The following is a 23,044-nucleotide window of genomic DNA, read 5'->3' as shown; positions in this document are numbered from 1 at the left end:
CACTATTTCAAGTGACCCTGAGTACTAGTATGGTCTTCTGTGTTGCCATAAAGAAGGCTTTTGTTAGATTCCCACTCCTTTATTCCCCAACCTGTTAGGAGCAATAAGTGCTGCAAAGGTCATTGGGGAAAAGGAGTGCCTTGCATCTCTCCAACCTCCAATAGACCAGGGGTTCTCAAATCGGGGGTCAGGACCCCTCTGGGGGTCACAGGTTATTACATGTGGGATTGCGAGTTGTCAGCCTCCATCCCAAACCCCACTTTGCATCCAGCATTTATAATGGTGTTAAATATATTTTTAAGTGTTTTTAAGTTATGGGGGGGGGGGAGGTTGCACTCAGAGGCTTGCTATGTGAAAGGGGTCACCTGTACAAAAGTTTGAGAACCACTACAATAGACTGAACTGCAATAACCTCTATCCAGTTTCCCCTGCTTCAACTTTGAACCTGCAGAGCCATTACAGAACACAATCATCAGTAATTAACTTCATTTTAATCATTTTTGCATACAATGAACCCAACAGCTGGGAATGGGCACTTCATTCATAACCCATCTAGAATACTTCAGACTTTGCCCCTACTCATCTGTAAACTAGACTCTTCTTTTGGCAGGCATTCCCTTACTAGCAAACCTGTAGAATGGACCAGGTAACATGCTACCTCAGTAATAGCATTTTGTACCATGGTGATGGGCACCTTTGAAATCCATCAAATAAAGACCAATATCCTCTTAAGACCACAACGAATAGTTTCAAATTCAAAACAAAAACCATAAAAAAGGGGCACGGGAAGTGGCTAAAAGGGAAGGTATTAAATGTAGGGAACACTCATGGAAAAAAAAGTATTAATCCTTCCCTACTTTTTAGAAGCACCTTAAGTACCCAATCTAATTCCACTGCATTTCAATGAGGGGTCCCATGGACATGACACTGAACTAGGCATCAGGAGACCTGAACTTAGTTTCCAGCTCTGATGCTGAACTGCTGTGTGACCTTGGGCATTTTCACCTTCTCTGCCACAGTTTTTCCCTCTTATCCTTTGTCTCTTTACTATTTAGAGAGAGAATACCTCAGGGCAGGGACACTCTCTCATTGACTGAGTTTACACAGTGCCTAGCACAATGGGACCCTGAGTTCAATTAGGAACAGTGTAACACAAATACAGGCACTTTGGTCAGGCCTTAAATGAGGTGAGTGTCAAAAGAAGAGCAAGTTCTATGCTGCAGGCAGAGCCCAGGGCAATGGCAATTTGAAGAACTAGGAATGTAAAGGAGAATCTCTGAAATTTTTTAAAGTAGGTTTCTAGTCTTCAAGAAAGACAGGCTTACATTTCAAAGCATATGTAATCGGATTATATGAGCTGAAGGAAACAAGCTGCTGTACTCCACCTCTACATAAGCAATAGTGTGTGTTCATAACAGAGCGCGCTCACCCACATCACTTCTCATATAAAAGTTAGTCAACTAAGTTTGCAGTGCATCTGGATCACTCTTCCAGAAATCCTCAGGCCAGTCCTATGCATAATGGTGGCCACGAAATGATTAAAAAGTGGGCAAAGAAAGGAATTGGGGGGGGTGGGTTGGTTTGGGTAGGTAGGTGAGGGAAGAAAATGGGCATGGAAAATTGCCCAAAAATGCTAAGGCCAGTTCTAAAGCAAAGGTGAGGAAACCCTACAAAAACTTCAGATAGGATGTTGAGAAGGACCCTTGAACTGACAGAGTCAATAACTATTAGCAAAAAGTTCAAGGAAAAGGTCCCCAAAATAGCCATGGCGAACATGTTTAAAAGCCTTTTAAAAAAAAAAAAAAAAAAAAAAAAAAACAGTCCCATCCCATATGCCACACATGCCAATTTAGAAAGTCAAATCTCTACTTTATAAGCAGAGAGTGAAAATAGTCCAATCACAGGAGTTCAGTCACAGGCCTGACAATCATGATCACAGCACAAGTAGGTAGGAAACTGGAGGGAAATAAAACATGCTGCTTGTAATTCCTATAAAATAGCCCTATAAAAAGGGTACAGAAAGGATTTATTTCTCATGGATAGGTGCAGGAACAGGAGGGGGTGAGGTCAGCCTTCAAATCTGGTAGACCTAAAAGACAAACATGAAAAGTCAGGCCACACCACCTCAGAGGGCCAGCCCATAAATAGGCAACCCTGGCAGCACAACTTACTCAGGAGCTAAAACCCCTTTCAGAACAACTAGAGAAGGTGCTCATGATCTAAGAGAAGGTGGGCATCCATTTCTGGTGCCTGGGAGAATGCTTACTATTTGGCAAGCCTGGATTGTTAATAAAAGACCATCCAATCAGATCAATTTATAAACAGCATGTTTCAATCCCACAAGTCATTAAAAACCTCCTGTTCATGAATTTTCCACAGAACCTGCAGATGTTTCCAGTGACTAGAAATCCATTGAAAATACAGGATCCCAGAAAAACACTATAGAATTCAAGAAAATAAAAGTTACTCTTACCTCCGCCGCATCTTTTCCAATTATTCCAAAGAGAAGAATATTTTATTACCAAAATAATAGCAGTTCAGCTTTACTGATGTACAATATGAATACTTTTGGCTGTACTCCCATTCATCGGGAAAGTTTAGTTACAACTCTCCCATTGAAATGCAAATAATGTAAGCAATTTTTGATCAACTGCTATAGAAAATTACTCTAATAGAAGAATTCTCATTGCTGTATTATTTATAAATAATATCTCATTCAATCCAGACAGATGTCTTCAGGCCTCTCTCATTTCCTTTATATATGTATTAGAGTAATGTTGTACGGAAGTAAGGGTTTTTGTTTGCTTGTTTTAAGGAAAGAAAGTTAAGGAAGTGGTAAAAAAAAAAGTTATCCTGAATGAAATAATGCTCAGCATTGCCAAATAATGGATAGTGACTCAAGGCCACATCATGCCATTGATCAATCCGGTGTTCTATTTAAAAACTAATATCATCATATGACCATAGGTCCTTTTTGAAAGTTGGGCTCTGACAACTAATTATATCAAATTTGCAGAAAAATTGTACTTACTCAAATTCTAGTTTTAATCTCTTTACTATAGAGTACCTCCCATCTGAATTGTTTTTGTAAAATTAGTGACAAGAACAATGCAGTTTATACAGTGTAATTGCCAGTTTCAGTAGGAGGTTTTAAAAGCAAGAGATTGCTAAAAATATTACACCCCATTCTGACATACTTACCCAGGGAGCGTTGGGGCAGGCGGGCGCAGACCTTCTGCTGTAGTCAATGGTAATTATTGAAGATAATCGGTTTTGTAAGGATGTCAGGACTCATACCATGGCATGATTTGTCTGATCAACATCATTTTAAAAAAAGGAAGGCATGGGTTCAAACAGATTTGGGAGTTTCAGAAGTGTAGTACTACACTTCTCTAGATCATCTGCAATAGAACGGTTTTTACTACTGTAGTGAAACATCAGCAGACAAGCCTTCTGCATTAACATGGTAACTTGTCAGCCCAAGTTAGATACCTGGAAAGATACTGGAACAAATTATTAATCAATTTATAAGCATCTAGAGAATAAGAAGAATTTGTCAAGAACAAATCATTCCAGACTAATCTAATTTCCTTCTTTGACATGGCTACTGGCCTAATCGGTAGTTGGAAACTGAGAATATGATATATCTTGATTTTATTAAGGTTTTTTACATACTCCCACATGACATTCTCATAAGCAAACTAGAGAAATATAGTCTAGATGAAATTGCTGGAAGATGGGTGCAAAACAAGTAGAAAAGCCACAATCAAAGACTAGTTATCAATAGCTTGCTGTTAAACAGGGGCGGGGAGAGACTTATCTAGTGAGGTTCCTCGGGGGTAGGGTGACCAGACGTCCTGATATTAGGGGATTTGTCTTATATAAACAACTATACCCTCCCCAACCTTCCCCCCCCAAAAAAAGTGTCCCAATTTTTCACACATTCTGTCTGATCACCCTACACAGGGGTCTGGTACTGCTGAACATTTTCATTAGTGACTTGGATAATGGAGAGGAGATTATGCTTATAAAATATGCAGAGAACACCAAGCTAGAATGGGATACTAGCACTTTGAGAGACAGGCTTAGAATTCAAAATGACCTTGACAAATTAGAGAATTTGTATGAAATCAAGATGAAATTCAATAAAGACAGGAAGAAAAAAAAATCAAACGCATAACTACAAAATGGGGAATGATTGTCTAGGCAGTAGTATTGCAGAAAAAAAATCTGCTGGTTAAAGTGGATTGCATATTCAATAGAAGTCAAAAAAGTGATGCAGTTGGAAAAAAGGCAGCTATCTTTCTGGGGTATATTAACAGGAGTGTTATACGTCAGACACAGGAGATAATTGTTCCACTCTATTCATCGCTGGAAAGGTCTCACCTCGAGTACTATGTCTAGTTTTGGTCTTTCCAATTGGTCCATATCTTTTCTAAAGCATGAAGAGTCCAGAAGAGAGCAACAGAAATGATGCAGTCAAAGGTTTAGAAAACTTGATGTATGTGGAAAGGTTAAAAAAAAAAAAAACAAAAAGCCTAAACATATCCAGTCTTAGGGGACTTGATAACGGTCTTCAAATACGTTAAGGGCTGTTATAAAGAGGATGGTAGCCAATTTTCTCCTTTCATGTCCACTGAAAGTACGACAAGTAGTAATCAGTTTAATCTGCAGCAAGCAAGATTTAAATTAGAAAGTTTTCCATAATATCTAACTTTAAAAATACTGGAATAGGTTGCGTAGACAGGTTGTGGAATCCTTGTCATTGGAGGTTGTTAAGAACAGGTTAGACAAACACCTGTCAGGGAAGGTCCAGGTCTACTTGGTCCTGCCTCAGCACGAGGGGCTGGACTAGATAACCTCTCGAACTCCCTTCCAGCCCTACATTTCTACGATTTTACAGTTAGGATAGAATCAATGCGGGATTAGTCTATCCTTAGCCATTTTATGTTTATTTTTTTTCCAGTGTTACGGATGTAATTAAAATTGGAAGAGAGTCTCTTTTCATTTCAATAAATCAAACATTCTGACTTGTATTGGAGCTCATCAAAAGAGATTTGGTTTATATACTAGTTTCAGAGACTAATCTGTTATCTAGGGAACAGTGAACTACTGCTAACAAGCCAGCAGAGGGAGCACAAATCACTATTTTATATGACAGGTTTCAGAGTAGCAGCCGTGTTAGTCTGTATTCGCAAAAAGAAAAGGAGTACTTGTGGCACCTTAGAGACTAACAAATTTATTTGAGCATAAGCTTTCGTGAGCTACAGCTCACTTCATCGAAATGATGAATGCACCAAATGCATCCGACGAAGTGAGCTGTAGCTCACGAAAGCTTATGCTCTAATAAATTTGTTAGTCTCTAAGGTGCCACAAGTACTCCTTTTCTTTTTATTTTATATGAGTCGCTGAAATAGTGGCTATTGTAGCTTTTGTAGGATTTCACCCAGAATACTTAAAAAAAACAAAACAAAAAAAAAACAAACCACCCCTCTCTCTCGAATGACAATATGTAGCACTTATACATAGCACTTTCCACCCATAGTTCTGAAAACACTTTATAAAAAGAGGGTAAAATGGCAATGCTAATGTTTAAGAATGGACAAGTCAGTCAATCAATACCCTTGTGCTCAAGCTTTTACAGCCTCAAACAACAATTCATTGTCAGAGCTAGAAACAGAACCCATTTCTCATAACTTCTCTTTCTGCATTTCATCCATAGAACCATACTGTTAAATATTCAGTCAAGGCAAAGGGACATACTTGTACTAGAGCCTCAGCTCATGTAAGTCAGCATAGCTCTATTGTCTTCAATGGAGCAACGCTGATTTACACCAGCTGAGAATCTTCCTATCATTTCACAGAAAGGTAGGCAAGTGGAAATCACCCAAGTGATTCCTTGTCCTTGTGGAAAGGACAACACTCCCCCACAAACGCACACAACCACTGAAGTCTAAAACCGACAGTCACAGAATGCACAACTTATTTGAAACCTCCTTGACTCATGTTGCTCAATCTTCCACGAAGACTCAGTCCAAGTGGTTTGTGTTTCTAGTTTAACAAAATGGAGCAAGGGTACAGAGCAGAACCCATTTGTTTATAGTTTGGATAAGCATTGACCATGGGCTGGAGTGGTGGCAATAGTAACAGTCTACAGATATTTGAAGAGCACAGACACCGAGGAGAGAGTTGATTATAGCATAATGAAAGGGGAGCATAAATGGAAATAACAGAATGAAACCAAGAGGAAAAATTTGGGCCGAATGTCTGGAAAGAGTATTTCCTGCTTATGAGATTTATTAGCCTGTGGAATAGTCTGTCCAGGGATTTGTCCACAGAGGGAGGGCAGGGAACGGCGCCACCATTTCCTGCCAGAGATGGGTAGCAGCGTTCAGGTTGAAGGCACTCAGGAAGCATGCTGAATCAGGATATTTCCTGGGTATAGAGCCCTGTGCAGGCCTAGTGTAGAGCCTGCAGTGGGACCAGGATCCCACGGGTCCTGCAGGATCTGCTGCCATAATAGCAGGAGTGGGATTAAAAATAGTCCTGCCCAGGGCTCTAGGGTACACATTGCCCACTTAGACTGCCTATGCCCTGGCCAACTCTAGGTTCATACAGGAAGGTACTGCAGGCAGTTTGCATTGCTGCAGCCAGTCTAGGCAGATTTTCTGCCTCTAAGGGCTATGGCCTGACCTAGAGTAATGAATCTGGCTCAGTGGATCCAATTTAAAATCTCTGGCCCTTACATGAATAAAGGCCTCCAAATTTCATTTTACAGCCTGTAAAACTAAATTTTTTGAGATGCTGGTTTGCAAAGAAAATTTAATAATGTATCAAGTTTAAATTTAATAATTTACTTCCCTTGTCAGTATGCCATAAGGAAAAACTCTCAAATGCCACATTCTTGCTCATAGCTTCCACCATCTGCCACTAAAACAAGGCTTTCCCAACAGATAGATTCCTATGAGTCTGATGTATTTTGTTCATCCACTTCAAGTTTTCAAAAACAAGCTGCAACTTGTTTCTAGCTAGGAGAAATCTTCCCCAGTGGATGATGGAAGTCTGTCTCTCTCCCCTGCCAAAAACAACCTCCAAGAATATCCTTCTACTAAAAAGAATCAAGCCTGAAAATAAGTGTTTGTTGCTTTTATGCCGGCATTTTACTTGTTTCACTGAGAAGTTAATTATGTGGCAGACTCTTAAAAAGGAGAGGGGGTAACAAATTTTAACATCTCAGACTCAGTAATGTACGTTTTCTGCAAAAGTAGCATCACTAAGTACAATTTTTACTCTCCATTTTTGCACACTTTAAATGACTTATGGCTTACATTGAGACAGCACCTTTCCTCTAAAAGAATCTAAAAGCACTTTGCTGACACATGGGAACAGCTACAAACAGAACTCAGCAGCCATTAGTATATGTACAGAAATATTGCACAACCCTTATTTTAAATCTATTGACATTGCAAGGTAGAATGCAATTGCCCAGATTTAAATTTATCCATGTCACATAGGCCAGCACCCTTCATGCCACAATATCTTGGTAGTAGTAACTATAGTTGTCAGGATCAGGTCCTTGGTTTTATGCCTCACCCAAAAGATGCAAAGTCAACAAGACACCAACCTGGGGTGCTGGTTCTACATGGAGAAAGAAAATTGCTTATGTCAGGCAGGTTTTCTTTGAGATCTCCCCCATCCAAGTCAGGAGTGAAAGTGAGCCGGTACGGCGGACCGGTAAGAACCAGCCCGCCCCTTTTGCCTCCCCTGTCGGCGGCTGGTAGGATCCATACTGGCAGGGCCGCCAATGGGGTGGGGGGCACAGCAACATTAAAGCGCTGCCGTGGCACTGCCATTTTGCACCCTGCCCCCGGCCGCCAATGGGCCTGGGGCGGGAGCAAAGGGAGCAGCAGTCCTGGGGGTGGCGATTAAAAGGGCCCAGGGCTCCATATGCCGCTGCCATGGCATCCCAGGCCCTTTAAATCAACGGGAGCCCCAGACGGCATGGAAGGGCTGGCTGGGGGAGGCAGGGTGATTAAGAAAACAAAAGCCTTGTCATTAAATGAAATGAAGGATCCTTAGATGATCCTGAAAGCATTCCCAGACACTCCAGTTAAAAGAAAGGAAACAAAGGGTAGGAATAAATGGTCCCTTTTCTGAATGGAAAGAGGTAAATAGTGGTGTCCAAGGAGGGGCTTCTACTGGTCTGGGACCAGTGTTGTTCAACATACTCATAAATGATCTGCAAAAGGAGTAAATAAGGATACAAAATTATTCATGATAGTAAGTCCAAAACAGACTGCAAAGAGTTACAAAGGGATCTCACAAAACTTGGTGACTTGGCAACAAAATGGCAGATGAAATTTAGTGTTAAATGCAAAGTAATGCACATGGCAAAATATAATCCCAACAATATATACAAAATGATGGTGCCTAAGTTAGCTGATTCCAAGATCTTTCTTGATGGGTGTCATTTGCAGTACTCCGGAAGCACTAGGTTTCCAGAGTACTGCAAATTCATAAGATCCTTCTCACTGTGCCTGTATCATCCTGATCTGTGGAATGCTCATTCTCCTGCTTCAGAAGATTTTAAAAAATTATCTCCAGTCATCAATGGAACAGACAACTGAACAATGTAGCTGTCCTTAACATGCATCAAAATAAATACCAGGGACCCTAGATGTAAATAAAATTGCTGACAGTTTCATCCAGAAAGCTACAGTGAAACGTATGTTCCCAGTGTCAGCAGAATGAAGAGTCTCATTTAAGAGCCCAATTTTCAGAACTGCTGAGCACCTGCTGCTCTCATTAGGGTCAGCTGGTGCCCTGGGTGCTCCATATGCACTAAGATTTTGAAACTGGATTTAGACACAACATTGTGTTGCGGTATTTGGCACCTTTTGTCATGTTTGTTTTTTATCCCTCAGTGCAGTCTTTTGTTTAATAGTTTCCTTTGGGAGAGTACATTCAGCTTTTCCCTCAGATGTTCAGGGCCAGTGGTGACGCTAGCATGCCATTTGCTGCTTACAGTAGTTTTGTTTGTAGGCTGCCAGCATAATGAAATAAAACCCTCTGGTATCCATCATTTGTAAAAATAAGTGGTCTCAGTGTCTCTTCACTTCATTTTAGAGATAGGTTACAAACATGAAGATTTTTAACAGACAATTTTGGTGAAGGAATAAAGATTATTTTTTTCCCCAAGATTCTAGTCTTCGTATATTTAACTTTTCATACTGCTTACTTACCTACATCTGTCTGACAGAACAAAATGCCTCTGTATTATAAGACATGCAGTTTTCTGTTAATTCACGTGTAAGTTGCATTAAGTTAATGAGATTCACGTGTTCTCTTTTTGATATGTACATTCCCATGACTGAACATTAAGTTCTTATCCTGGTAGCTCAGTAGTTATCTGTTTCTAGTTTAATTCTATTATATGTAGAACAGGAAGTTTAAAAAGTTTTATCTAAAAAAACATTTGAAACAATTGTCATTTTATATTTTGGTTAATACTGACTACATCCTGCATTTGCAGAAAGGTAAAGGTCGAAAAAGCATTCTATTGAATAGTAATTGATGGTGACTTTTTTCCTATGACAGCTGCCAAGATTGATGCTGCTAAGAAACCAAAGACCTCCGTTGGGTGATACAGCCCAAGCAATGGAACATAAGCTACCTCACACCTACAGCCTGCCTCATCCCTGCTTTGTAGAGGCCCTCTAGGAACGAGAAATCAAATTAGACGCGACACTAATGTAGTTTTTGGCATCTCTGCCGAGATGGCATTAAGTGCTAAACTTGCTGTCTAATAGCGACACGTGAAACTACAAACTTATTTAAGCTGCCTTGATCTGGTAACCACGTCTCAAAGTCTAATCTTAAGGTACTAGTTCACACTATACAGAGGCCTCAGTTGAGGCTGACAATATTTTCTAATAAGATAGAGGTGTTTTACTGCTATAAATTGTGATTGTGGTCTATAAATTCAGTGCCAACCTAAGAGTTTAAGTAGTACTTGTTCAGCTGGGTTTTTGTTTTTTTTTTGTTTTGTTTTTTTTTACTTTCCATTATTTGCAGTACATTATAAACAGCCCATAACAAACAGGTCCCCACTCAAGGCATGCAGAGAGATAAGGAAGAGGGAGAAGAGAAATTACTTTTGTTTTGTTTTTTAAGTATGTGGAAAACACCAGTTCTCCTCCCCCATTTTCTTCATCATTCAACCTGGTAAAAAACAGATGACTAAATGTTGCACCTAAGCTGATAAATTTTAAACAGTTTTGAAATCCTGGAATAACTCCTGTACATACAGTTACACAGCATCTGAAGAGATCCTAAAAGCACTTTATAACATTCACATAGCGGATAAAGTAGCATTATTAAATCTGATCACTTAAGCAAGTACTATTTTTTTGACGACAGAGAATGTGAGCTGGAGCTGTAATTTTTGGAAGGCTTTCCTGTTTTCCCCATCTATATGTTAAGTGAAACAGATCAACTGAAAATGAGACTTGTGCTCCTTGTTGAGAGGAGTACCCATTGTTATTATTAATATACTGGTTCATTACCCCCAATATAAAGCATTATAATCAACTAGTCTATCAGCAGCCCCATTTGTTTATTCTAAGGTTAATTTTATAGTCACTTACTGCTTCTGAACCAAGTGATGCAGCATTAAAAGTAAGTTATCTGGCATAGTGTCTTCCCAGTGAGACTCAAATCACCCCCAACAAAAACAAAAAACACACCAACAATGGAAATGGGAGCATCCATTAGACTCTCTCCATTTAGATCTTTTATACAAGCAAGGACCCAACCTAGAATACTTTTACTCTTTTGGAGAGTGACTATTTTCCACTAAAATTATTTGAATTATCAATAGTGGTTTCAAGATATCAAACAATAGGAGGTTCTTCAGCTATGCCTGTGCTCCTGAAATGTTTAACTAATTTAAGTTATATGCTCTATTTTGGTAATGAGAAAACAGGGCTAAGGTCTTAAAAGTTAATACATATCATAGGCATCCATCCAGGAAGTGTAATAAGCAGCTGTTCGTATGGCTACATATGAGAACTGATCAGAAGTTTCCAAGTGAATGTTTTTCCATCAAAAAATGCCAATTTATTTGTCAATTCGGCTCCCGGGTAGAATTTCATTTTAAAATTTTTTAAGTGTTCCAATTATTTCACAAATTTGGTTTTTACTTTTCCTTTCATGAAAAATTTCTACTTTTTGTTCCAAAATTGAACAAAAACTCCCCACTCCCTCCCTCTGGCAAAAAAAAAAACAAAAACCACCACCACTAAGACACGCATTCAGAATTTTCCTTCCATGGGAAATTCTGATTTTTGACCAATCCTATTAGTTATACCAAAAGAAGAGATTTTAGAACTCCAAATAGCATGCAGTTATCATACATAACTCCCTACTGAAAACATCAAGGTCCAATTAAAACTAAATAAATAAAATCAGTATCACAATACGACACAGTGTTGAGAAAAGTGAGAGTGCAGCACTTCCACAGAGTGGCAGCCAGAGTTATATGCATGTTGCACAGTGTGCGTACCACTGGCCGGGGCAGGGCCACCCACAGGGGTAGGGGGCAGTTTGCCCAGAGAACCCCATTCAAGAGGCTCCCAAACCAAGGGGATGTTGCAACCTGGCACACTGGGTTGCAACACCATCAATAAATTTGGCCCAGCAGCCCCTCCATCATGACAGGGGGTAGCCAGGCCAAATCTGAGTGGCTCCATGCTAAGTTAAAGTAAAAGTAAAAGTGGTTCAGATGTGTGTACCATATGAAAAAGTATCCCCCCTGCTTCTACTGTACATAGAGAAAAATTTTCAAGAGTGCTCTGCTACATCTGGGAATATATATAGCTACATTAAGTGGCTGGACTGTAAAGAGAGTATTCAGAACCCAGAAGCTCCTAAAGAGAAAACAGAAACTGCTGGTGGCAGAACTGTAATAGCCCAATGACTTTTTCCACAGTAATTTACCAAGGCAAGTCAAACTAGTACAAGCCCCATTTTGCACTGGGGCAGCATTGTCTAGATTAGGGAACAATATCAGTATTGGTGCCAGCCTCTAGTCTAGACAAACCCTTAAAATCTCCCTCATCACTTTTTGAAAAACCTTCCTCCTTCAAGTTGTTAGAGGCCTGGGTATAAACATCTTGCAAAGAAACTGAATTAAGGTACAGACACTATGGGACCATGCCTAAAGCCCTAGCTCCTAGAATCATTAGATTACAACAGAATCTCAATGTTTCTTAATTATTTTTTAAGTTTCTAGTCCTCAGGGTTTTCAAGCTGGTCTTCACAACATGAGACAAGTGAAACTGATGAAGTGATATCCACCTCAACCTGCAGGAAGCCTGAAACAATAGCTCCAAGAGATGTGACTTGCCCCATTCATTCCAGTGGGGTCTCAACTCCAAGACCCACTGCTGTGGGGTGCCTAAATATCATCCCAGCAGAGAGCTCAAGAGGTGGCAGGAGGAGAAGAATGCAACAAGTCCTGCCCACCTAGGCAGACATTCCCTGAAATTGGACTAAGTACTGCCTCCCCACATCACCCACACCTCTCTGGGTGGGGGGAGAGGACTAACCCTGCTGATACTCGGGGGTCAGGCCAATTTGCCCCAGGTCACTGCCTCTCTGGAAGAAGAGGGGTGCATGGGGGCTTTTACCTCCTGGGAGCAGTGGGAGGGATTTTTCCTCTTAGGGGTGGTATCCCTTGCCAATACCCCTGCTTTGCTGTTATGGAAGAGGGGCCCCCCTTGCAGCTGATCTGTGGCAGCGCTTCATGTCATGATGTAGCTAGGGCCCTGGATCACCTTAACGTGACTTTGCCAGAGAGAGCCACTCCCATGAGACTTTAAACTCGTAGGCAAATGAAGATAGCAGATCTTGTACGTAAAGCCCTGGACTGAGAATTCAGAAACACGAGTTCTGTTCCTGGCTTGGCCACAGGAGGATTATTAAATATTTTAGGTGCCACTGAAATACCAAGTCCCAACCAAGATTGGGCCCCATTGTGTGCTGTGCTACACACATAGTCAGTGTCTCTGGCACAACAACTTAATCTAAACCAGGCGAGACAGAAGGTTGGAGGGGAAACAGAGGCATCAAGAAGAGACTCGACTTGCCTACAGTCAGACAGCAGGTTAGTGCCAAGCCAGGGATAAAGCCCAAGCAGAGGGTGAAGCATAGTGGGGCTGGAATTTGGGGTGCTCCTGCACTCCCTGGCTTAAAAGTGGGAACAACAAAATACCAAATACATGGTTTCATCACCGGTGCCCCAACTATGAAAAATTGTTCCTGCACACCTGGTGCAGCATACTCACTACTTCATGCCCAAGGCACAGTGTGGTGAGAGGGGGAGAAACACACCTCTGAATTTCATTTTACAGCCACTTTCAGACAACTAGTCCCATGGGGTACTAGCTGCGGGGGGGGGTCCCAGCACCCCAGTGAGATTCTGGCCAGCCTCCACTGATGCCCTGCTTCCCCATCATTGCTTCCCACTGACTCATACTTGAGCCTGAGTTGTGCCTCAGTTTCCCCATTTATAAATAGCAGATAACAAGCAACCAGAATCTGCAGGGTTTGGAAACAAAAGGGAGGGAAACCGCTGTTGCAAGACTGGGAAATAGGCAAGGCCTTGCCAACAGGAACATGCACAGTCCTCCAAGAACGGGGGTCCCCCAGCTATTCATTCACATCAGGAAGGTGGTTACGTGCCTTCACCTTTCAGTCGGTCCTGCATGGCTGGCGGTTCCTCTACACTCTGGGCTCCGTGAACAGCAGAGATACCAGCGTAAACAAAGGCAGCAGCCCCTGGGGGAAGGGAAGGGGGAGAAAAAGAGTGCGGCGGCTCCTTTAAGGAAGCCATCCCGGGGGAGCCGCTGCTTCTACTGCACTGCTGCAGCAACCATGCCCAGGCCGCGGGGAGCCTGCACAGGACGGAGGAGGCCTAACCCCCCCTCCCTCCCCCGGGGCTCAGCAGCGGGGCCGTGCAACTTTCTCCCCAGCCCTGGGACCTGCACCGCGGAACGCTGAGACCTCGGCCATAAATATCCCAGCTTAATTCCGAGCCGGCATCAAATCCACTTAGCAGACTTAGCCCCGAGTCGTCAAGGCTGCAACCAGGGAGGCCTGGGCGGGCTGGAGAGGAAAAAGCGTCATTCATGGACCACTGCAAGGCACGGGTGCGATTTCTAGGCAGCTGCTCAGCAAAGAGGGGAGACGAGCCTCCGCCGGCTGAAGAGTTTATTCACCTCTTCCTGCAGCCCGCGGAACCCGAAACAAGGCACCCACGGGTGGGGCAGGAATTGCTAGGACAGGGTTTCAGAGCTGTTGTGTGTGCCCTGCAAAGGGCCCTTCTGTCTGAAAACAAGCGGCTGGCACGGAGACCTGGCTCCTGCTCTGGTTATTCAAAGAGCTGCTGTTTTCTCAGTCGGCCTCAAGGTTTGGCTGGTTGGGGAGACTCTGGGAAGAGACAGCCCAGGATCGTGTTAATCACAAGGGTTCAGTGAACGTGCCTCCGGCAGGCCGGTGGTGTCACCGCAGTAAGGTGCACACGTACGCAAGGGAATCCAAACACCGGGCAACAGGTGCCTGCGAGGCAATCTGGGGACTCTGAGCAGGGAATCAGAAGTCATTTCAGTACAGCTCTGGGAATTATTGTTTTTAAATAGCTGAAACAAACAACGCCAGAGCGCCACGGGACAGCACATGGGAGGAAGTCTAAAAAGCAGCGCTTGGTATCCTAGCGTAACCCATCCTCCCCCTGTTGGAAAAAATACCGTCATCAGCTCGACCCCTGAGGCCGTGCCTTCGGGTTTATTCCTGGCCTGTCGATACCCTGGAGAACCCTGGCCTTTCCAAGAGCGATGGGGCTGGAGTAACACTATCCCACTCACACAGCTGGAGGTCTTGGACATTGGCCGCTCACCCAACCTCACTTAGTTCGGACACGTGTGGACACAGCCTCCTCCTATCACAAACTCACTACTGGTCATCAAAAGAGGCACACGCAAGGGCAGTCACCACGTGTGGAGGCGACAAGAGAGAAACGGGCAAAGAGTTTATTTCCACATAAGAGTGGTCATGCTCCGATTTGTATTCTTGCTTCTATAGCAGCGATTTCCCCCCTGCCCGCCGAAAGGTGTGTTGAAAACACACAAGCCAAAGAGAAGTGAATCCTCATCAACCTCCCGCAAGGGCACAATGTGGATTTTCAACAACTTTACCAAAGCAGCACGCCACGACCTCCAAGGGTACCATATACCCCGCATGCAGGGTGCGTGCTATTTTAGGCCATAGATATTTACTTCGGTAATTCACAGGAAAACCAATGGAAGCCCGGGAGATCAGACCTGCACAGGATTTAGGGCCAGGTTGAGTGTTATCTGCAACAAAAACACCCCACGCCCCTTGCCTGTATACTTCAGGCGGAGGAGCGGAAACATTCACACACCCGCAGCAAAGAGCTGGCAAAGTGATAATTCACTTCTCCTCTTGTCAGAGCTAGTAAGAAACACCTTGTGCTACTGGTGTCCTGGTTATGCAATAATACTAATGGGTCAGCGAATGTGCCTTCGTTGGTGTATTAATGAGTAAGCAATTAGAGAGGACAGTTGAAGATTAAGCTGTTTTGGTGGAGAGAGACAAGCCCACCACTCCAAGGCACAAGTTTATAAATATAAAGAACCAAAATGTATCCGAATACAAACGGCCCATTGTGTTGCACTGGGAGAGAGAAGCGGGCTCATAATACGATGCATGCTTTGCCCACTCCGCTCAAGTCAAACTAATTCCTAATGACTATTTCACAACCAAGTCGGGCCAGTGTAACTATTTCAACTCTTGCTATTCCTGAATTCTTGTGTTACTTAAAAATCTCGCGCAATTAAACCGCTTTCGCGGCGCGGTAAGAAGCACATGATGAATTACAAAACAGAGACTGAGAGCAAACAGGTCTCCAAGACGAACCCGTTTATATTTGAACTAGTCACAGCTGGTAAGGTGGCCATCTGCCAATGTTTACTGACCCTCTGTGAGCCACCTTCATTAGCTGCGGGAGAGACAGCTGTCTACGCTGACAGAGGGGCCCCAAAAGCTACTCCAGCTCCCCCGGTAGCACCGGTTGAGAATGTATCGGTATGCCACCCGAACGCATGCGATACCCCCCACACTAACCCATATGGGGAGCGCCAGAGGGACAGATATGCCATTGGGCTCCTCTCAGACTAACAAGCCACTGCTCCATGGCGGGCCGGTATCCCACGAAATGCGTTCCACCACGGACACAGTCGGGTTGCCCAGATATTCGGGAGTTTGGTTGTGGAGGTTGGGTTCGGGAAGAAAGCAGCAAGCACCTCCCCTGGGCACGGCTGGGCGAAGCGGAGGGTCGGACCGAGGGGTAGCCAGCGGGCAGCCTCCCGGCCAGCGCTTGGAGGAGAGCCGGGCTGCAGGGAGAACGGCCCCGAGGAAGATACCACTGGCCTCGAGAGGTGACCCCGGGCACCTCCTCTGCACTTCCCTCTACTCTGAAACACCTTGCGGCGGCTGCTGCTCTGCGCCTCGGCGCGTCCCAGGCAGCTCCATCCGGAGCGCAAAGCGCTGCCCGGGGCTCTGGAGCGCGTCTGGCTGAGCGCAAAGCGGCAGGACCCGCTTTACTAGAAGCGGTTACGAGCGGGATCTGGCTCCAGTGCTCACCAGAACCGGCTCCGGCGGCAAGCAATCCCCACCTACCCTGCTCCCTGCGAGACCCTGTGCCTCGGATACTGAGCCTGTGGGGAACCACAATCCACGCAGCCATGTGCTTTAACCCCTCTGAACCAGTTCCTCCGAGCCCGCCAGCCCATTAAGCGGAACGGGCTTAATATAGGGGAAAGCAGAGCGTGGGGGCTGCTTTCCGGGTGTTTTGTGGAGTGGGGGAGAGGACCCGGTGACCCCACAGACCCTTAGAAGGCCAATACAGCCCAGCCAGCTCTTACTTTTCGTGCTGTGCGTTTTCCTGGATGGCCCCCAGGATCGACGGCCCTGGCCCCGCCGGGTACGCAGGGAGGATGCCCTGTTGCAGCCTGCATGTGGCCAGGTGTCTGTGATGCTCGTCCTGCAGGCAGGCGTTTTCGTGGTACAACTTGGCCACTTGCTGCTCCAGCTCGTCGATCCTCCGCTTCTGCTTCTCCAGCAGCTCCTGCTGCGTCTCGATGATCTTGTTCAGCTCCTTCAGGTACCCCGCCGCCTTGCTGGGGTTCTCCGCCGGGCTCTCCATGGCCTGGCCGGCCACCGACCTCGCCACCCGCCCTCCCCACCCCTTGGCGGCTTTGGGAAGGGGCGGGAGGCGCTGGCCGGGCTGCTGCGCTGAGAACTTGCGACGGGGGAGGGGGGGGGAATAAGTCACCCCCCGGCAGGGCCACTCCTCCGCTGGTAGCCGGCTGCCTGGAGCTAGGGATGTCCAGGAGAGCGCCAAAGCGGCGCGCAGCGGCTCCGGGCCGCCATTGCTGGTGCTCGGCTTCCTCCGCCTGGTCCGGACCGAGGGGACTGAGCCGGCCGGGGCTGCAGCCGGCGCGGTGTCCGCAGCAGGAGCCGCCGCTCTGCACCCGCCTCCTCCGTGAGCCCCGCCAGCGGGAGCGGGCTCAGCCTCTCGCCCGCGGATCTCCGCGCCCCCGGGAAGCCGCTGCCAGCGGCGGCAGGGGCAGGGGCGCGCAGCAGCCCTTCAGAGAGCAGGACACGGGAGGCGAGGGGCTGAGTCGGCTGCTCGCCCGGCGCAGCTCTCGCCTCCCGCCGCCTGGCCGCCGCACGCGCAGCCCGAGTCCCTCTGAGCCCCGCCGCTGACGCGCTTTAAGTAGCAGCAGCTGCCTCCGCCGGCGGCCGCGCGGAGTTTGCGAAGCGGCGGGGCTGGGGCCGGCGAGGCGGGCGCTGGACGCATCCCAGCGCTGCCTTGCGGGAGCCGCCGGGCTGATCCACTCCCCCGCCCCTGGGCACGGCTGGGCGAAGGGGAGGGTCGGACCGAGGGGTGGCCAGCGGGCAGCCTCCCGGCCAGCGCTCGGACGGAAGCGGGGAGGACGGCCCGGAGGAAGATACCACTGGCCCCGAGAGGTGACAGCCGGGCACCTCCTCTGGGCCGTCCCCTTTGAGAAGCAGGCTGGTCCTGCGCTGCACCCAGCCCGGCCCCACCGCTGAAGGAGAGGGGCCCACGGTGCACTCAGTGGAAAACTCTCTCAGCAAGTGAGCAGGGGAACCCCCGGTGCAGGTGGAAACCTCTTTAAACCTCGCTTTTTGGCGGGGGGGGGGGTTCAATTTCACTAGACACCCCTGCCCTCCATCCCCAGCGAGCTGGGGAGCAAACCGAGTGAAGAAGAGTTTTTTGTTTTTTTTTTAAATGCGGGGGATCCTCCTTAAAACGGCAGGATCCTTCCCTGGGTGTGGTACAGCCGTGCACCTACCCAATCACTCGCCCCTTCTGACCCTGCAGAAGGCAGGAAGCGGCTTAGAGTCTTGCTCTTTTAGTAACCCAGCTCTGCCGCTCCAAGCTTACAGGCAGGCCAGAGATTGCCTAAGGCCATACTGCATTTTTAGAACCATCGACCTCGCCATCAGCGATGCAGGAGTGTGAGAGACCTGCTGGAAGAATAAGGCTCCCTGCTGGAACAGGGGAGTAATTATTATGCAAATAGCACCCGTGTGCTGGGTGCTTCACAGATGTGACCTCACTCCCAGCCTGCCTGAAGTCATTCTTGCTCGGGGTAGTAGTGCAGCGTACCAAAGAGACAGTCTGCCTCTTCCAACAGCCTCCTTGACATTTCACACCTCTTCTAATAGAAACACTGTGGTCTGTTAAGACCCCATCAGGCTGGAGAAAGTCATGGGGAATCAGGGCCCTCCCTGTCTCCTGGCTAAATCCAGGAGAATGGATGCAGAGAGTGCTTAGAAAAATAGGGGGGCTCAGGAAGGAAGTGCCAGCGGTGATGTAGGAAGGAGAAGGATGATGGAGATGTGAGGGAACTCTGTTTTCTTTTCCTCTTTTCTCCCTGCCCCCCTCTTCTTTCCTTTCTCCCCCCTTCTTTCTCTTCCTTCATCGTCAGCTCACTCCCTTGCCCCCAAAAAGCGAAGTTTTCAATGTCTCTGACTGGTGTTGCTGTCTTGTCAGTAATTCGCTGGTCCCCCTCCTCTGCAGAGTCAGCTCTTCTGGAGGCTGCATTTTTCCTTCTTTGCCAGGATACATTGCCTCTGGAGCATGGCTGATTCAGCAGAGTGGAAACCAGAGGGCCAGTAGCAGCTATGGCTACTATATTAGGAAGTTATCCCACCTCTCCCCCTATCCACAGGCCCAGCAGCTGAAAATTTTCATACCATCTTTTTTTTTTCAGTATAGAATATTAAAAACAGACACATACCTCACCAAACTACAGCATTGGTACAGCATTCAGATTTCTTTTTCCATCTCCCCAGTACAACTGACTTATGAACATAGGGGGAAAACAAACCAACAAAAATCCTGAAATGAAGAGATTCCTCTCTGGCAATTAGCCTAACTGTATTAAAACTTTATTTTCCAAGGTATGTGAATCATCAAATCCCATTATTTCACTTAAATGTAGTTTCCTTCAGTAAAGGGCTGTTTTTCTTAACAGACTAATTGAATCATGAACAATATAACTTATAGAACCAGTGAGGACTAACGCTCCTCTGAATGGGCAGAAAAATCCTTTTGGTCTGGTGAATCTTCCATGGCCTCTGTTAAATATACTACAACTACACTACACCACATCCACCCTGATTGAATTGGCCTCATTAGCACTGACCCCTCACTTAGTAAGGCAACTCCCATCTTTTCATGTGCTGTATTTTTATACCTGCCTACTGTATTTTCCCCTCTATGCATCTGATGAAGTGGGTTATAGCCCAATGAAAGCTTATGCCCAAATAAATTTGTTAGTCTCTAAGATGCCAGAAGGATTCCTCGTTGTTTTTACTACAACTATTGTAACCCATACAGAAGGTGATAGGTTAAGGCTAAAACCTTCCACAGCTTGATTACCTTTGCCTCACTAGAAAGTTGCTGAAAATTATTGCAGCTCCCAGTGATAAAGCGTTGTCTAGACTGGCTCTTTTCATTACAAAAATTTGGTTGCTCGGGGGGGGGTGTTTTTTCATGCCCCTGAATGACTAAAGTTTTAGCGCTGAAAGTGGCAGTGTAGCCACAGCTTTAGAATGTTTCAAAATATTTGTAAACCTACCGAAACTCATCACATTGGAAAAAAGTGGGTACAATTTTCATACAAATTGCTGAAGAGATGTAAAACAGGAAGAATCTCTCATCACAGCTATTCCCAGTTGAACAAACTGCACAATATTAATTGAGGCAGCCAGGTTATTCATCACAGGGTTAAATCAAGTGGTAAAGAGTGGAGAAATTCATATATGCACAATAAAATGCAAACTAGGACACCCAAAATTAATTAGTGTAGCTGTATACATTAAAGGCTTATTAAGTATTTCACATGCAGAAGCATAGCAGCCCTTAATACAACTAGTATCTGCTTAAAAGACATTTGTAGATAGAGATTCTTGTGGCCCAGGCAGCATTGGCATAAGTGACACTAAACTTGATTGAAAGAAACATTTTCCTCTTCCTGGGGTTACGATTTTAACTTCTTCCACAGATAAAAAACAGAAGCCCCTCATTTCTTCAACTACAAAGCTATGTCATGTTTACATGGCTAGTACCCTTTAAGATAAGCCACTAGAGGAATAAATAAGCTAAATCAGAAAGGTCCCAGCTGTCTGTCAGGAGCCTCTCCTTTCTCTGAGAGAATAGCAGTAGTTTGTCTACCTTCCTGAGTTCATTAACAAGCTAATGAGATCTGCCTGCTGTCAGTCAGAAGTCCAGCTGCTTTTTCTCAGCCTCACTAGAGAGGGAGGAACTCATACCCACTCAGCAGGAATTCTATTCTAAGGAACCCACCAGCTGGCCTGGAGAGAGAGAGCACATCTAGTCTCCAGAAGCTCCCTAAGAGCAACAGCTGGTTTCCTAGACCCCCCCCGAGTGTCCGATACATTGCAAAAGCAGGGTAGTTGCCCTATAGGGCCAATTTCAATATTCCCTTGATTCCCAAAGGGCCTGCATGCCACATCATGTTGGATACATTAAGAAAATGTGCAAACTCAAAAAATAAGCATATTAATGGAATCAGTAACGCATTCGGTTTCCCTACGAATGTGGGGCAGGTGCAAGCAGTTTGTTACAACAGATCGAGTTGTACTGTAGAACAATATGGGGAATTCCAGCCTAACCTGTTTAAACATGGAAGCTACAGAAATAGCATTTTGCTTATTTGCAACCCTATTACCTTGGGATAGGACCCTGCCCATTTTCATAAGCTAATCAGGGCCTGGTCAATTGTTGCATGGGAAAGTGCAGGGAAAATGTTGGAGGGCTTTCCCCACCTAGCCAGTAATGAAGAAACACCCCTTGTCAGGGTGACGGGCCACTGTGCTTTCAGTTGAGATGTATTATATAACAGTTTGACCTCTTATGGTCATTCAGTAGCCCATGGCACTATTTGCAAGAGTAAGAGTGTTAAATCCAGTGTCCTGGCTAAATGGTGGTGGAAGGACCCAGAAAAGAAGGCTATCATTAAGATACTTGCTCGTTTTATTGCCTTGAGTGTTTACCCTACACCTGGTTCTCAGTTTATGATTATGGGGGAAGGATGGTCTTATGACTATGGCAATAAATTAGATTCAGGTAATACGAGTTCCATTCCTGGATCTGTTACAGACAGACTTCCTGTGAGACCTTGGGAAATCACTTAATCTGTTTGTGCCTCAGTTTCCCCATCTGTAAAACAGTGATGATATTTCCTCTCTCCTGCCCTTTGTCTGTCCCCTTAGACTGTACATTCTTGGGAGCAGGGATTCCCACTATTTATGTTTGTACAGCCCCCAGCACAATAGTTTTCTGATCATGGTTGGAGCCTCTAAGTGCTACTATAATGCTGCTAATAATTTGCTAGAGCCTGTTGGACACTTGAATTCCTGTTTCTAATGAAATTCTGAAATTTCAAAAATATTTGTTTTGATACAGAACAAAAAATGAAACAATGTTTCCCACAGAACAGGAATGCCAAAATTTCATTTAGAAAAAGTCAAAACATTTCAGTTTGACCTTTCTGAAATATTTCCAAAGCTTCCCAAGCTGCCCAGAGAGCTGGGCTGTCTCAGAGCTAGCCTGGAAGTCCTGACTCCCCAGCTCCCTGGCTTTTCATCCCACAATGGGGGCTGCTGAGGAGCTGCCCAGTAGTTGAGCTGCCTGATTTCCATTGGAATTTTATTGAAAACAAAATATTCCTGTGGAACATTTCAATGTTGATGTATTGGCACTTTCCAATGCAAAAATGTTACATCAGAAAATTTCCAAACAGCTCTATTATTTGTACATGCCCAAACTCTGATGTGCACATGCAGACTCTGATTTGCCTTTTTATAATCAGGTTTTGTAAGCACAAAGTTGTTCTTGTACCCATGCCTGCCATGGATAAGAGCACCCAAACATTTTTGCATGTTCTTTTCTGGGACTGTCGCCTTAGGTAGTTGTTTTAGCCATGTTAGTCTAGGACATTAGAGAGACAAGGTGATGAGGCAATATCTTTTACTGGACCAACTCTGGTGAGAGAAACAAGCTTTTGAGCTTACACGGAGCTCTTCCTCAGGTAGTTACAGTCTATGTATTCTGAAATTCTCCTGTAGTTTCAGTTGGTTGTTGCTCTTAATTCACTGCCCTAAACCATTGTGTAATGTTGCTATATGCTGTTTATTGGCACCCTCCTTCAACTATGTTCCATTACAGTACACAGTTTGCGTTAATTTTCAGTCCTTCAAGAAAAGAGCATTGCCCATTATATTTTAACTGAAAATACCAGTGAAGACTGCGAGTTGTGAACGAATGATACTTATCCAAACTAAGGAAAGAGAAATTCAGGGCAAGGCTTTGAATATAAGCAGCAATCCTTTCCTCTGCTATTTACGT

The 23,044-nt window shown here is 45.2% G+C and overlaps 1 protein-coding gene across 8 annotated transcripts in view; it reads right to left on the bottom strand.

Moving 5' to 3' along the window:
- Positions 1-18,122, bottom strand: part of IQSEC1 (IQ motif and Sec7 domain ArfGEF 1) — a 711,560-nt gene extending 693,438 nt beyond the window's left edge. For 6 of the 8 annotated variants that reach the window (XM_038409166.2, XM_038409152.2, XM_038409167.2 and 3 more), the window contains exon 1: positions 17,004-18,065. In XM_038409166.2, the coding sequence (XP_038265094.1) occupies positions 17,004-17,284 (281 nt within the window). In that variant the 5' untranslated portion in view covers positions 17,285-18,065. Of the gene's footprint in view, positions 1-17,003 lie in introns of all 8 variants that reach the window. The other 2 variants (XM_043518057.1, XM_038409151.2) reach the window with 2 other exon arrangements.
- Between the last annotated feature and the right edge of the window lie 4,922 nt (positions 18,123-23,044).

The sequence above is a fragment of the Dermochelys coriacea genome, chromosome 7 (genome assembly GCF_009764565.3).
Source record: "Dermochelys coriacea isolate rDerCor1 chromosome 7, rDerCor1.pri.v4, whole genome shotgun sequence".
Taxonomy (NCBI): Eukaryota; Metazoa; Chordata; order Testudines; family Dermochelyidae; genus Dermochelys; species Dermochelys coriacea.
The sequence above is the reverse complement of the archived record's forward strand: the minus strand, read 5'-3'. Positions and strand labels throughout refer to the sequence as shown.